At 50.9% G+C, this 14,614-nt stretch overlaps 1 protein-coding gene across 4 annotated transcripts in view; it reads left to right on the top strand.

Annotated features, from left to right (window-relative positions):
- The window catches only part of JDP2 (Jun dimerization protein 2), a 47,136-nt gene extending 35,859 nt beyond the window's left edge, over nucleotides 1–11,277 (top strand). For all 4 annotated transcript variants that reach the window (XM_086893351.1, XM_086893350.1, XM_086893352.1 and 1 more), the window contains 3 exons: nucleotides 4,754–4,977; nucleotides 9,344–9,448; nucleotides 10,223–11,277. In XM_086893351.1, coding sequence (XP_086749477.1) covers nucleotides 4,777–4,977; nucleotides 9,344–9,448; nucleotides 10,223–10,408 — 492 coding nt within the window. In that variant the 5' untranslated portion in view covers nucleotides 4,754–4,776 and the 3' untranslated portion in view covers nucleotides 10,409–11,277. The remainder of the gene's footprint in view (nucleotides 1–4,753; nucleotides 4,978–9,343; nucleotides 9,449–10,222) is intronic.
- The last annotated feature ends 3,337 nt before the right edge of the window (nucleotides 11,278–14,614 follow it).

Genomic DNA, 14,614 nt, shown 5'->3' on the forward strand with positions numbered 1-14,614 from the left:
ACACAAACCCTTGAAACTGGTGGGAAAGATGGAGCAAAACCAAGGTGAGCAAAGAAAGCTGTACTGCTGTCAGCTTTCTGGGTATGAGACTGTTGATAAAATAACTGAGTTGAGTGAAGTCACAGGAAGAACAGTGCCGAAGCAAGGATGCAAAAGTTGCTGCAATTATCAGGAGGGTTTACAGACATTTCGGCAAGAGGTCAAGTCTTGTGTTATAGCATTTTAACCAGAATAAGGGAGTGTAGAGGCAAAGCTAAGGAAATAAAAACTAAATTTTGACCCGTGAAATCACATGTTGACCAGATTTTTATTGCAAAGAGTTGCTAAACAGAGCAATGAATGGCATAAGCTACTCATCATTGAACTGATGTAAGAAAGTTTTCTCTGTCTCCTAATTCACTCTGGATCATCTTGATGTCATGGCACAAAATGATGGATAGTATTGGTGCAGAAGGTAGAGTTATGGTGAATGTAGACTCAAGAAACTGGTGTTGTGCTGATCCAGTGGTCATATGCAAGACTGCACATTCTCTTTCCCCTTGCTGTGTTGCTGTTTGCTTCAGTACATGAAAAAGCGTACCTGATACAATGCATACAAAGAAATTGTGTGGTTCAAATGTAGGACAGCAGAAAACTAGGTTTTACTGAAGATACAGCATTTCCAAGATCATGTAGGGAAATGTTGAAAGACCACCTGTGACTGAGGGAAAAATACTATGTTATTAATCAGTTCTGAAAAGAAAAAAATCTATTAAGAATCCCACCTAAATTACGATGTTAGAAAGTGAAGGAATAGAGAGATGAGTTGGTTCGTGTGCCTTAGAAATGGCAAATGCTGTAAGGAAATATCCAGAAAGGAATTAAAAATTGGTAAGGCATCAGCTGTATTCACCCCATCCAGCGAGATGTGGCTGTTGAAGAGCTGCAGCTTAAAGGTCAAACTCAGATCCTGAACTTTCAAGTTCTGCCCAACCATGTGACTATGATACAAATATGATGGAGCTATAGGTGGCCATGTCCATGTCTGCCATGCTTTGGGAGGAAGACCAAAGTATTAAATAGAATTACATATTCTGGCTTTTTTTTTACATAATCAAAGTACAACTCTGACACTGACCAGAAAAGAATAGGAAAGTATCTGAGACTTAGGATGAAAAGGAAGCTGTGCTTACATTAGGAAGAAGCAAAGGAGTGGAACAATCTTGCAGTTTGTTCAAGTCTGAGTCCCTCCAATCAACAGGAGTGACAGTGCATAGGGCTGAGAGCCTTCAAGAACTGGGGGGATGATCTGTTACTGCACCCCTGCTCTGCAGAGAGGGATGGCACTTCTCCTCATTCCTTTGTATTTCCATGATTTTAGCCCTGGTGTTGCACTCCTCTCCAAGGCCTAACTACTTGACTCTTGCCAGTTCTCAATGTGCTCCTGAGCTTTCTGACCCTTGAGCAAGCTCTCACTTGTGGAAGACACTTTTCACTCTTTCCACCTAGTCCTCAGCTCATCTTAATGTGCAGGTTTATGGTTTTCTAGAAGGTTTCTGGTACTTTGGTTTGATCAGCTTAAAATTTAGTTTATACTGATACAGGTGTGATGTGGGCTTTGGCACTGCAGTCCCTGGATCCAGGATAAATTGTTAGAGCATACTGGATACTAGGCCAACCCAACTCTGACCTGTGTTGTGTGTTACACTGGTACAGAGGCTATTTCAAGGCATATTAAGCTACCAGATCAAAGATGCAGAAGGAGAAGATGTGCTGGAGCAAACACAGTGTTCTCTCAAACCTTTAGCTACTTGTCCCCAGGGACCTGTCCCAGCCTCAGGAGTGTGTGGAGGAGGGTGCTGAGTGGTCAGGTTGTCCCACAGTCTGAAGAATGGATTTCTCCTTGCTCCTTATTTCATAAATTGCAGTCTGCCTGAGGACCTGGACTGTCTAGCTTGGGTGCTGTCGACTGCATGTCGTGATGAATGACAATTAAGCACAGCACTGCCGGCGGTCAAGGGAGGGAATTGTCCTGCTCTGCTCCACACATGTGTGGCCTCTCCTTGAATACTGTGAGCAGTTTTGGGCAGCACCATAGAGAAAAGAGATTAAACCATTGGAGGGTATCCAAAGGAATGCCACAAGGATGGTGAAGGAAAGGAGGGGAGACTGCATGAGGAATGGCTGAGGTCTCTTTGGTCTGCTCAGCCTGGAGGAGACTGAGGGGAGACCTCATTGCAGTTGCAGTGCAATGTTAGGAGTGTAAAATTAGGAGTGCAGCCTAAGGGTGTGATGGTGTTTGTTTCTGGGGGGGGGTGAAGCATCTTAGCCATGTGTAGGCCTGAAAGGAAGGGCCTGAAAGGAAAGCATGCAGCTTCAGAGCCCAGCTGCACTGGGCATCTTTGGACACCTTACAAGATGTTGGTGCAGATTCTGGTACAAGATGTCAGTACAAGATTCCACTGCAGATGTGGAATTACAGTTTTCTAGTTTAGATATCTCTGTGGAAGAATGAATATTTTGCATCAGTTTAGGTCCTTGGCATCTCAAGGAGTTGACCTGTAGTCTTTTCTGACAAGTATCATTACCAAGTATTTTTCATTTCTGTCACCAAATGGGCAGGAGTTCATTTCATCAGGTAGTATCACTTCTCTTGAGAAGTGACTTGTCTTTCCAGTCTTCTCTTCAGGCTTTAATGACCTTATGCAGATCACCTCCCGCCTGCCCAGCTTCTTCTCCCCACAGCAGTGCTCTCAGCACTGCCAAGCACTGGCTTGCTCTCCCCTTTGTTGTCTCCTAAAGGATGACTGGAGCAGAGGGCTTGATTCTTGCTTGCCACCTCTTTCTGTCTTGCTGCATCTGCTTTCCCTGCTCTTTCTCAAGTGTTCTTGGTCACAGCTGAGCAAACCCTGCCAGGGGACATGTCATGCCGACACCTGGACCTCTTCATTGGCAGATTAGACTGTATGACAGCTCACAGCTCATTGCAGCTTGTAGGCACTTTCTGCTGCAAATCATTCTGTCTGTCACACCAATACAGCTTGCACAGCACCCGTGCTGGATGCTGTGGAGCTTGCATTAGCCTCTCTGCCCTTAAATAGCCTCTATGCCTGTTTTTCCTTCTCTTCTGCTGCTTATCTCTGGTTCCTTCGCATTAAAAAATATATTAAATAATCTCTTGGGTAAAAAGATGTGCCAGCGCCAAGAAATCCTTAACTTCTGTTTGTCATGATTAATCCTGTTCAGCCTGCTCCCACTGACTCTACCTGAGCAGGGCAGCTGGAGCAGGCAATCTCCAGAGATCCCTCCCAGCCTCAACTGTTCTGTGATTCTGTGATCCAGCAGTTCTATCTCACATGCTGCTTTACTCGAGTTTTCAGCCTGGTACTGACATAGATTTGTCACCCCAGGATGAGCAGCTGTGGCAGCTGGCTTGGCTAGGTGTGTGTGCATGTGTCTGCATGACTCTACTGCCTGGGCCAAAAGTCTGTACCACCCTTATCAGCAGATGAGGGTGGATGCTTTGAAAAGAGCAGGGCAACTGCATGTTATCCCTCACTTAATGTTCCTCCTTTCTCTGACACTTGGTGCTGTGAGAGCCTCCATGAGTTCCCCTTAATGTTTGTTGAATCCTGCCTTGTGACTGGCTGTTGTGGTTGCAAGAAGCTACACAGTGAGATTTTGGGTCCACTCCTTCAGTCTGTTTCTCTTTTGACATTGCTGATCTTTATTCCTGCTGTGTTGGTGCCTCCTGCACAAGGGCAGAATGGGGTGGATACCTGGAGGCTCCTACAGTGTGCTGGGACTTCTCTGGATGGGCAGAGCAAGGAGAGTGCACACATGCTGGGACATGTGGTTGAGTTGAAGAAGAGTGGCAAATGGCTGCTGTGTGGACAGAGGTTGACTCTAAATGTTGTAAAATAGGTAACTTGTGAGTGTCCCAGGCCAGTGACACAGCAGGGGTGTACCTGCATTGCAGCCAACATCCATCTGCTCCCATGGCTTTTGGACTAACGTAACAGCTCCAGCTCGATGGACTTCCTATTTTAGGTTTAATTTTATTACCTCTTTGCTGCTTGTTCTTTGTACTTATTAGGAACTCCCTTTCTCCTTCCTATAAGTGACTTGCTGAAGGTTGCCCTGATCCTATTTTCACTTTTTTCTTTCATGATAGAAGAAGACTTTTGAACCTTTTTGAACCTTCCACTATTTCCCTTCCCCTCCAGTCTTTGTTTCCTCATGTCTGTGCTGAGAGATGTTTGTGGCGTTGTTTTTTTTTTCTCTTGTAGTTTAATCCATGGTCTTTGTGTGCTGTGTCCCAGCCCTGACCAGTGGCTGAGCTTGTCCAGAAGAAATCCAGCCTAGGCGTATTATGGTCCTCTTTGTGCCATTTTCTTTTTGTACTGATAATCCACACAATAATTAATCAAAACTCAATTGAAAGCAAACCTTAATGTGCTGAAGACACTCCAGAAGAACGTGTCCATGGGATCACATCACTGTCATTTGCAAGCAGCTCCTGTTCTTCTGGTGCTTTGCCTCTCAGGTCTCTTCCCTTCCTGATCTACATCCCAGTAGCCTATTCTTCCTGTCAGGATTCATGTTTCTATCGTATATATTTTGCTTATTCTTTGCCTTTGCTCTTCCTAGGGGAGAATGTCTGCCTTCCTTGATTCATAGCCCTGTAGGTGATGGGACTGTAGCATGAGTCTGTCATGAGCTGTGTCATGAGGCCCTGTAGCTGGGTTGTAATGGGATCTCTGTCCCCCTCCAGCCTAGGAAGCTGTTTCCCCTGCTATGATGCCAGGGCAGATCCCCGACCCGTCGCTGACGGCTGGCGCGCTGCCTGGGCTCGGCCCCTTGACAGGACTGCCTGGCACAGCCCTGACCGCCGAGGAGCTGAAGTGCGCTGACATCCGCAACATCGGGGCCATGATCTCACCACTCCAGTTCCTGGAGGTGAAGCTTGGGAAGAGACCCCAGCCTGTCAAAAGTGAGGTGAGTATTGGGGGCTGCTGGCTGCAGGTGGCCCCGCAGAGCTGTTGTCTGCACTTGCCTGGGTTTCCCTCCTGCCCGTGCTTGGCTGTCATAGCAGGGTGGCCAGCAGCATGTTTTATAAGCTCCCTGCTTGGTGATGTGCATGCATGTTGACAGCTGCTCCACTAGCTGCCTCTTCTCCCTGCCTGATTTTCTGTCCTTGGCTGGCAGTGGTAGCCTCAGTGTCCCAGACCTGACTGGTCCAATGCAACAATTGGCAGCCATCTGAACTCAAACGCTGCATGTGGAGTGAGGTCTGGTGCAGCCAATCCCTAGGTTGGGGCACACACAGAGTAGAAGTCACACAACCTGTTACTCGTGTCAACAAGCCTTTGGTGCTTCTGGCATTGGTGTTGCCTCTCCAACGGGGAAGGGGTGTGTGGACAAGCAGTGTGGAGCAGTGACTCAGCCTGTTCCACAGGTGCTGCTGGCTGGGAGCCAGTGCTTGGGGTGGGCCCTGGCTTCACCCCGAATTTCCTGGGATGGGGAAGTTGGGTGGTTTCTGCTTGGTACCACAGGCTGCCATGTCAGAAGCAGGCTGAAGGGACTAGGGAGATGCTTGGACAGTGTTTTCCTTATGTGGCTGTCCCACGTGTTGGTTGTCCAGTCTTTGACTCTGTCTGAACTGGTGGTGAGTGTTTGCACCTCCTACTGCCTGCAGATGGAGCTGGGAACCCACTGTTACAGAGGTCCCACGTTGGGGAGGGTGCTGGCTGCTCTTAGAAGGTCCAATAGACAGCCCTCTGAACAGAGCATTTGCTCTGTGTGAGGTTACCTCAGATGATGCTGTATGAGGATGGGGTTGTGTTCTCTGTGTTGATGGACAGCCCCACTGGGAGAGCTGCCCTCCTCTTAGACAGGTGTAGACAGATGCTGCTAGTAGCCAGGCCCACCTGTGCAGAGCATCCTTGTTCTTTCCCCTCAGCCATTTGAGGTGGACTCCTGTGGGTAGAACTGGTATGATGTAGTCCATCTGATCACCTTGCACAGGAGCTCTGTGCTCAAGAGAGTGTCCAGTCGGCTTGTGCAGTCTGGAGGTTGCCTGGGAAGGACTGGGCAGCTCTGCAATGGGAAGAGCTGAGGATAGGATGCTGTGGGAGGCCATCACAAGGCTCCGGGGAATGCTAATGGCTTCCATTCCTCTATGGGCAAAGCAGTCACGGATTTGCAGCTGAAGCCAAATTCTGTTCCAAGCTCTTGGCCTGAGTATTAATGCAGCAAATGGTCTGCAGTACCTGCCCTGCTTCATGGGCTGGGGAAGAAAGAGGGTAACTCTGTGGCTATGCTATCTTCCCAGGTCCAGCTTCTTTCCTGGGGCATCTCAGGCACCTCTGAGCTGGCCCTGCAACCGCTGCTTTTGGTTTTTGTGGGCATGGATGATGTAACTGGCATCTGTGTAACAGGGACAGGGCAGTTCTGCCCCACAACAGGTACTGGAATTGCTGAGTGTCCTCTGAGCTAGCTGTTCTGGCACCATGTGGAGGAAAGATAAGAGAAAACCCACTGACAGCCCCTGCACAGCTTCCATGCAGCTGGTTCCTCCCCTGCATGGCCTGTGAAGCTGAGGAGTTGAAGACAGCAAATGGAGCTGCCCTTGGCAAGGCTTTGCAGCAAAAGCCTGAGGGAGCTGAAGCAGTAGCTGCTTATCCCATGAGTAGCCAAGAAACTGCCCACGCACAGTTTTGCAATGCAGCCTGCAGCTGCTTTCCTCGTGCAGGGCGCTGGAGCCCAGGAATGCTGGGTGCCGACATGCCACTCTGTGGTGCTGGGAGGACAGGCTGCTTGCCATGAGCCTGGGCAAAGCAGCTGTCTCTGCTCTGCTGGGGGCACCAGCATCTCCTGGCATTGGGGTGTTTGTGCCCGGGGGCACACACAAACCCACCCAGGGGTGTTTGGTGCCAGCTTCTCTGCAGGGTGATGGACAGCCCCACTGGGAAAGCTGCTCTTCTCTTGGACAGGTGTGGACAGATGCTGCTGGGTTCCTTCACCATTGAATCCCACCTGGGGTAGTCCCTCTGGGACTGAGCCCTGCCCCTCAGGCAGATGATCACCTTGGTCTCTGAGGCTGCTGATTGAAACAGTTCAGGAGGCATCCCCAGACCTTCTACCCACAGGGATCCCCTGGAGATCAGCTGCTGGGACATGCTATTGGGTGATACATCATCATTGTTTCATGTGCCTCTGAGTAACATCCTAACGCTCAACACCAGGGCCATGTCACCTTTTTGAACTGAAATCAAGCAAAAGCAGATGGGGAAAACTTGCTTTCTATAGAAGGAGAACTCTGCCCTGAGAATTTGTGGATTCCTCATACCTGGAAATGTTCAAGACCAGGCTGGATGGGGCTTTCAGCAACTGCTCTACTGGAAGGTGTCCCTGCCTGCGGCAGTGGGGTTGGAACTAGGTGATCTTTAATATCTCTCCAAATCTTTCTATATTTCTATGAAGCTACAGGAGCTGTGGTCAAAAAGCAGAGCCAAGAGCTCAAGCTGCTTCTGTCTGTGTTGAGCCACCTTCCTTGGGCATCTGTACTCCATCTAAAGGATACAGATCTTTGTTGGGCCCTCTGTGGGGTGGAGGCAGGTTCAGAGACAGGTCATTTATTCTGTAATTCTAGTTGAGTGGACTAGTGGGGCATGGAAATGTCAGGCAGCTCCCAGGGCTGGTGCAATTGCTGGTTGCTCTTCCACTTGCTGTTCCACCCCAAGATGTACTTTTGAAGCCAAGTTTGGGGGTGTTTTTTGAGCTTTGGAGTTGCGAGGACGTTACCTCTCTGCACCCTCCTAGTAATCCTTGAACTAAAAGGCCAAGAAGCTGTCTTGGGGTAGATGAGTAGCTGGTAAATGTGCAGAGGGGAATTGTATCTACCCTGATGTCCACCTCCTCTTAATTTCTATCAGGAAATTTTCTAAGACCTGGCAGTGAAATGTAGAGTGAATGCCTTCCAGATTACTTCTGCTAACCTGTCACATCTAAGTTATGTGGGTCAGTGTGAGCTGTCCATTTCTAACTGGACTTGGGGGTATTAGTGCAGCTCCCATCCTAGCTCTTCCAAGTGTGGTACGCTGGTGCCCCATGACACTGCCTTGGCAAAGGAATGGTGGCAGCCTGGCATTATGGAAGTCTGTGAATAGCTTGTGCTGGCTTTGCTTAATATTTTAGCCCCAGCTAAACCAGCAACTTTGGTGTAATGCTTGCAAAATAAGGTAGAAAAGATGCAAAACTGTTAGTGCTATAAAGCTCAAACACTGCTTTCTCTAGCAGGCTGTGTGCTGTGTATTGGTCATGTGGCTTACTTAAGGCACCCCTTCACCCTACCTTTGTTGAGTCCACGTTTCATTCAGTCCCTGTACATCACACTGGGATATTTTCATTAGTGGGTTTTGGACTTGATGACTGTTAACTGTGTGCACGGTCTACTGTGGATGATGGCACCTGCAGCCTTCATTACTATCAGGCACCACTGGTGTGTCTACATGTGGGGTGATCTTGTGGCCACCAGGTATCAGTCAATAGGAATGAGGCAGTTCAGTCTGACAACCTCAAATTTCAGAGACCCAGGCCAAATGTGAATGAAGGCACTGGGCACCTTTTCTTCTCTATCCATGCTACAGAGTATAACCTGGCTTCACATGGCTTTCCAGCACTCAGATTTTTCCTTGAAGGAGCTGGTTTGGATTCTTGGATGTAGGCATGCCATAGGTCATTTACACAGGCTTTGCAGCATATATCAATAAATACTTTGATTATGGGTTTCTAACCCATAGGGCCTATTGGCCTGGCCTGTGGTTTGAGTTAAAGAGCACAGAGAACTGAGTCATGGTGAACAGTGCAGGTACTGCTGTGTCCTGCCTCCTTACAGGGGATGCAGCATCTGTCCCCACCTTACTGTGGTGGCCCTGTGACTCAGACAGTCCCAGGTACTGGAAAGGGGCAGGCCCAGCTGTAGTATCTTTCAGGTTTTTCTGACTCTTGTTCTTGGCTTTGTGAGTGATGCTTTCAATGTCTGTGCTCACAAAGCTGAGCCTGTAGATGTCTGTGTGACAAACCACCTGTGTTCCTGGGCTCTGTTCTCTGTCTCTTCCCTCTCTCAGGGAGGGGCAGCCCTGTGAAGGGTTGTCTGTCCCCTACCAGCCATGTCCTCAGCTGTGGGTACAGGTCTCCGTCTCTGTGTTCCCACAGAGTGGAGGTAGAGCCTGTAGCAGCGGCACACGCACACATGGGATTAAGTCATGTTGCTGGTGGCCCATGACCACATGCTCACCCTTTCCTCCTGCCCCAGCCCACACCTGCTGGCTCTGACATGGGTTTCTCTGTCTTGTTGTAGCTGGATGAGGAAGAAGAGAGGAGGAAAAGGCGCCGGGAGAAAAACAAAGTAGCAGCAGCACGATGTCGGAACAAGAAGAAGGAGAGAACAGAGTTCCTGCAGCGGGTGGGTGCCCCAGTCTGTTCCAGGGCACAGCAGGGACCTCACTAGAACAGTGCTCCAGCTGCAGGCAACATTGCCTTCTGAACTGCCCCTCTGCCTCCCCTTGCTCCAGTGCCTTTATCTGGGAAAGTACAGCCCCTGCTTTTCATGAGGCTGTGGAGGTGGTGGCCATGTACATGCCCAGGCAGAGCTTACCCAGTACCAGGGCTGGAGAGGGCTGGAGGTTGGCTCTGGGCTTGCGGAGAAAGAGGAATGATATTGCCTCTGCCTCCGTGATGGAGCAGGAACACCCATATGAGTGTGGCACAGGACAGGGGCTGGCAGTGTGCTGGCCCCTTGACCAAAGTCCTAAAGATTTTCCCACTCAGAGGCCAGATGCCCACTCCACCTCTAACCCCAAGGCAGAAAAACTGTCCCAGCACCTTGCTGTTTTTCTGAAAACAGTGGTGAGACATGGGCAGATGACACAGCATGAGACAAGGAGTCACTTCACAAGGGCAGATCCTTAGAGATGGGCTGGGTGAAAACTTAAACATGGGTTTGTTCCCAAACACCTTACCAGACCACAGAAAGCAGCCAGGCAGGCAGTTTTTGCTGGGGTGCTGCAGAGACCTGCCCCAGGTGGTGGCTGTGTGTTTCTATGTGATGGCACTAAGTAGCACAAGGCGGCAGGGGCTGTGGGACAGCACTGAGCAGAGGTGGCATGTTGGCCAAAATGTTTCTTGTATCTTGTCCTGCTAGATAAAGTCACATGCGGTTGTGTTCCTGTCCTGCTAGGAGTCTGAGCGTCTAGAGCTCATGAATGCTGAGCTGAAGGCCCAGATAGAAGAGCTGAAACAGGAGAGACAGCAGCTCATCCTGATGCTGAACCGGCACCGTCCCACCTGCATCGTGCGGACAGACAGCATCAAGACGCCTGAAAGCGAAGCCAACCCACTGCTGGAGCAGCTGGAGAAGAAGTGAAGGTGGCACAGGGCCAGGAGGAAGAGACAGTGGCAACAGGGTCTTCCAGGGTCTCTAATGTATGTACTGTATGAAGAACTGTGCACCCAGGCCTGGTGCATCCAGGACCCAATGGGCTTCCTTGGGAACTATGGACCAAACATGGGAACAGAGAAGATCAGGAGCCTGCCAAACATGTATTCTGAGGCTGAACCTGGGACCAGGGCTGGTGGTACCAGTGAGGGCAACCTCCCTGTGATACTCATCACAGCCCTTCACCCTGCTCTCAGCCCTGGGACCCACAAAGCCCCTGTGTGTCCTGCAAGGGGCACGCAGCCCATGGGTAGCAGGGGCTGCAGGCTGAGGAGTGGCAGCTGTGCAGTGCCCACCAGCACCCTGCCCAGAGGCTGCCGCTGCTCCTGGCACACGCTCCGGAGGGAAACCCAAACCCAAGAACCACAAACACTTGATGCAGCCCCATCTGGTGGGCAGGCCTGTCGGGGCTCGGTGGCGCAGGCGCCCCCCACAAGCACACTCAGTATAATGTTTACAGCCCAGCTGTCCGTGTCGGCCGTGCTTTTGAATGCACATTTTTACACTTTTTTAAAGTATTTTTTACAAAGTTTTTATACAGTGATCTCTATATGGATTTATATAATCACTAGATGTGATCCCATAGAAATGTATGTTATAATGGTCTGTTTGTTACAAACACATACGCCACAGTTATCTCCATTGTGTTACTTGTCTGGTAGCATCCAGCTCCTTTCCTGGCACGCTGGGAAAGGGGTCCAAGCTGCCCTCTGCAGTGATGTCGCTACCCTCTCCATCCATGTATGTCCTTCATAATACTCAGTTCTGTATCTCTCAGTAAATGTTACCTTTGTGTATGCTGTCCTCCTGTAGCTCTCTTTGGCTCAGCAGCACTGTGGCAGCATCTGCAGGGCTGAACAGGCCAGGTGTGTTCCTGGCTGAGTGGCACAGTGGAGCAGATCCCAGAGCTGGTTTCGGTGGTTGTGTTTGCAGCTGTGGGCAAGGAGAATTCACCCTAGGAAGCTGGGAACCTTGGAGGCAGCTCTGACTGCAAGCAAGAAGAAGCTCAATGCTGCACCAAAGAGGATAGGCAGGCATAGCTTGCCACTTGGAAAGGCAGAGGGAGACCATGTCATCCTTAACTGGTCCTTTGTGTTTCAGTCCCAAATACAGCAGTTTGAACTCATTTCGGGGATGAGAAAGAGATAAGGGGGCTATCACAATGTCCTTGTCGTGGTGATCCCTTTATGTGCCTTTGTGCTTCCTTCTGCCCAGACTGGGGAGTTCATGGCTCAGATCTGACCCATTCCTCCGCTGCTGTCAAGAGAAACATTCATTCTTTGAAAAACGTGATACCTCTGCCTTTCATCAAACTCTGCTGAAAAGTTGCACAGTATGTCCTGGGCCTCCTTATATTTTCTCTTTATTTCCTTCTGCAAAGTGTATGTGGTAATAAATTCCCTCTTTGGTGGTCTGTGGGAGCTCCCTGTGGATACCAGATGATCCAGGCATCTTGTCCACAGGCATCGTGTACTTTTTTGCTCACCTGGTGACCTCTCACTCCCCTGCTACACGGCTTTCAGCAGCACCAGCAGTGCTGTGGGTGCAGGCGATGGCCTTCTTTGGCAGACAACCACATTGCAGTAAAAACTTCTTCTGTGGAAACAGCTGGCTTGGAAGATAAATAAAAGGTGCCCTTTGAAACCCAGCATGCTCGAAGCAGCTAGCAAAGGTAGAAGCAGAAGAGTGATATATCTACATCAGTTTAATGCTCAGCTATTCCAGCCAAGGATTGGAGCTGAATCCTAGCTGCCCAGGGGTTGGAATGAGATTATCTTTAGGGTCCTTCCTAACCCAAGCCACTCCCTGATTCTGTCACCCAAACAGCCTTCTACTGTATTCCAGTCAGCACCAAGGCATTTGACACTCAAAGTTTAGGGCATTTCTTTTTCAGGTGACTTGTTTGGGCTGTAACACAATAAAGTTAAAGCAGAGGGTTTGGGCCCTTTTCCCCTTTATGTCGCAAGTTCTGACTGTTGAATGGAAAAGGTTCCATCTCTGTGCAGTGCTGTACTGCAAACCCCACCTGATTCCTGTAGGGGACAGGCTATTTGATGTTCTTGACTCTGGTAGCATCTGTCCTCTCAAAACCCAGCTCCCATCTTCTCAGAATTAAAAATTTTGCTTTGGGACAGATGGTCCACTGGCCAGGCTTGTGCATTACAGTGACAGCTCCTGGGCAGGAGCAGAGGGCACGTGCCAGGCACAGCCTTCTGTTGCCAGTGCAAGAACATGCTCCCAAACTTAAAATGCAATGGTTCTACCTGTGCTGTGGCAGTATCCTTGCACTGGAATCCACTTCATGCACGGATTGGCAATGTGGATTTGCTCGGAAGAGTCAACTGGCACTTCTCAAAGGGCTAGGAAGCCACCTCCTGGCCATCCCACACCACCCCATCCTGTGTTAGGTGCACCGTGGACCACTACTGGAGCAGAGATGAAGGGATTTCGTACTTCTGGGACAGGGCTTGGTGCGGTGGTGCTGGAGCCGGTAGCCTGGTAGTTGTGGGGCTGTTGCCAGCCCCATGTCCCCGGTCCAGACAACCTTCGGGCTGCATCCCTCCTCCTGGGCACAGGCACACATGGATCCCTCCCGTGGATAGCTGTAGCTGGTTGTAGAGCCGCAGTTGCTGGCCCTGGGCGCAGGAGCCCTGAGTACGGCAGTCGCCACTGGCACACAGCTCTGGTCTCGCTCGCTACTGCTCCGGCCTGAGGCTCCCCGCGCTCACCCCGACCCGCACACGAGGTGTCCGGAGCCAGGCGCGCAGGAGCCGGGCGGGATGCGGCAGTGCGCGGGCACCGGGCACCGGGCACCGGGCACCGGGCACCGGGCAGGAGCGGCCTGTCCCTCTCCCTGAGCTCTTCTGGCTCACCCGGCCCGGCCCCGACCCGCGCAGAGCCGCCGTGCGCTCGGCGGGCGGGCGGAGGCGGTGGGAGCCGGGAACGCCGGCAGGAGGCGCCGCGGGAGCGGCCGGGCCGGGCCGGGCCGGGCAGGGCCGGGCAGGGCAGGGCAGGGCAGGGCAGGGCCGGGCAGGGCCAGGCCGGGCCGGGCAGGGCGGACGGGGCCGGACCCGCTCTCCCGCTCGGGCACGGAGCGGCCGCTCTGCCCCGCCGCTTGGGAGAGCGCCCCGAGCACTGAGCGCAGCTCTCGGAGCGGGTCCCAGCAGCAACGGGCAGGCGTCTGGAGCACCTCTCCTATGAGAAAAGGCAGCGAGAGCTGGGGCTGTTCAGCCGGGAGGAGGTTCTGGGGGGACCTCAGAACACTTTCCAGTACCTAAAGGTCTCTGGGTAACCTTGAGAGGGACATTTTACCAGGGCTTGTGGTGATAGGAGAAGGAGCAACAGTTATAAACTGAAAGAGGATTTGGATTGTATATAAGAACCTTTCAAAATGAAGAAGGTAAGGCACTCAAACAGGTTGCCCAGAAAGTGATGAATGCCCCATACCTGGAAGTCTTCATGCCCAGGTTGGATAGGGCTCTGAGCAACCTGGTCTAGTGCAAGGAGTCCCTGTGCATGACAGGGGGTTGAAACTAGATGGCCTTTAAAGATCCCATTCCGTTCAAACCTCTGTCATTCTATGGTTCATGATGCCATCCCATGGTTCCATCCGATGGTTCTTTTTAAACACATGAGCTGATTTGGCAGCACTGGTGCTTCCTGGCCATTTCACCTGCAGGCGTCTCTAGTTCTGAGATACCTGAGGTAGCTTGACAACCAGGACCACCAGCAGGAATTTCCAGGGTGCCAGCAAGCCTCCTCCAGGACATGCCCATCTTCTGTTTTGTGAGATCCACATTCAGGTCATTACTCTTGTGCTCCTTCTCATACTCACTAGTAGTTCAGGCCAGAGCTCTCCCCAGAGTGATGTGATACCATATTTTTCCTGAACCCCAGAAAGGTGAGCCACACTACTTTTCCATTGTTTAGATGCTTGTAACAGCTCTCTGCTGCCCTTCACATACTACCCCAGTTCCCTCTATAAAGCCACCCTTTCCTTTTCACTTCTAAGGAAAGGTAGGTACCACTTTGCCTAAAATCACCAGGCCTGAGGCAGTGGGGGATAAATGGGCTGGGAGTCCAGCTACAGTAGTTCAGTGTGAGTTCAATGCTCTATACTGCATGCCTCTTCTT

The sequence above is a fragment of the Cyanistes caeruleus genome, chromosome 6 (assembly GCF_971803275.1).
Source record: "Cyanistes caeruleus chromosome 6, bCyaCae1.hap1.1, whole genome shotgun sequence".
Taxonomy (NCBI): domain Eukaryota; kingdom Metazoa; phylum Chordata; class Aves; order Passeriformes; family Paridae; genus Cyanistes; species Cyanistes caeruleus.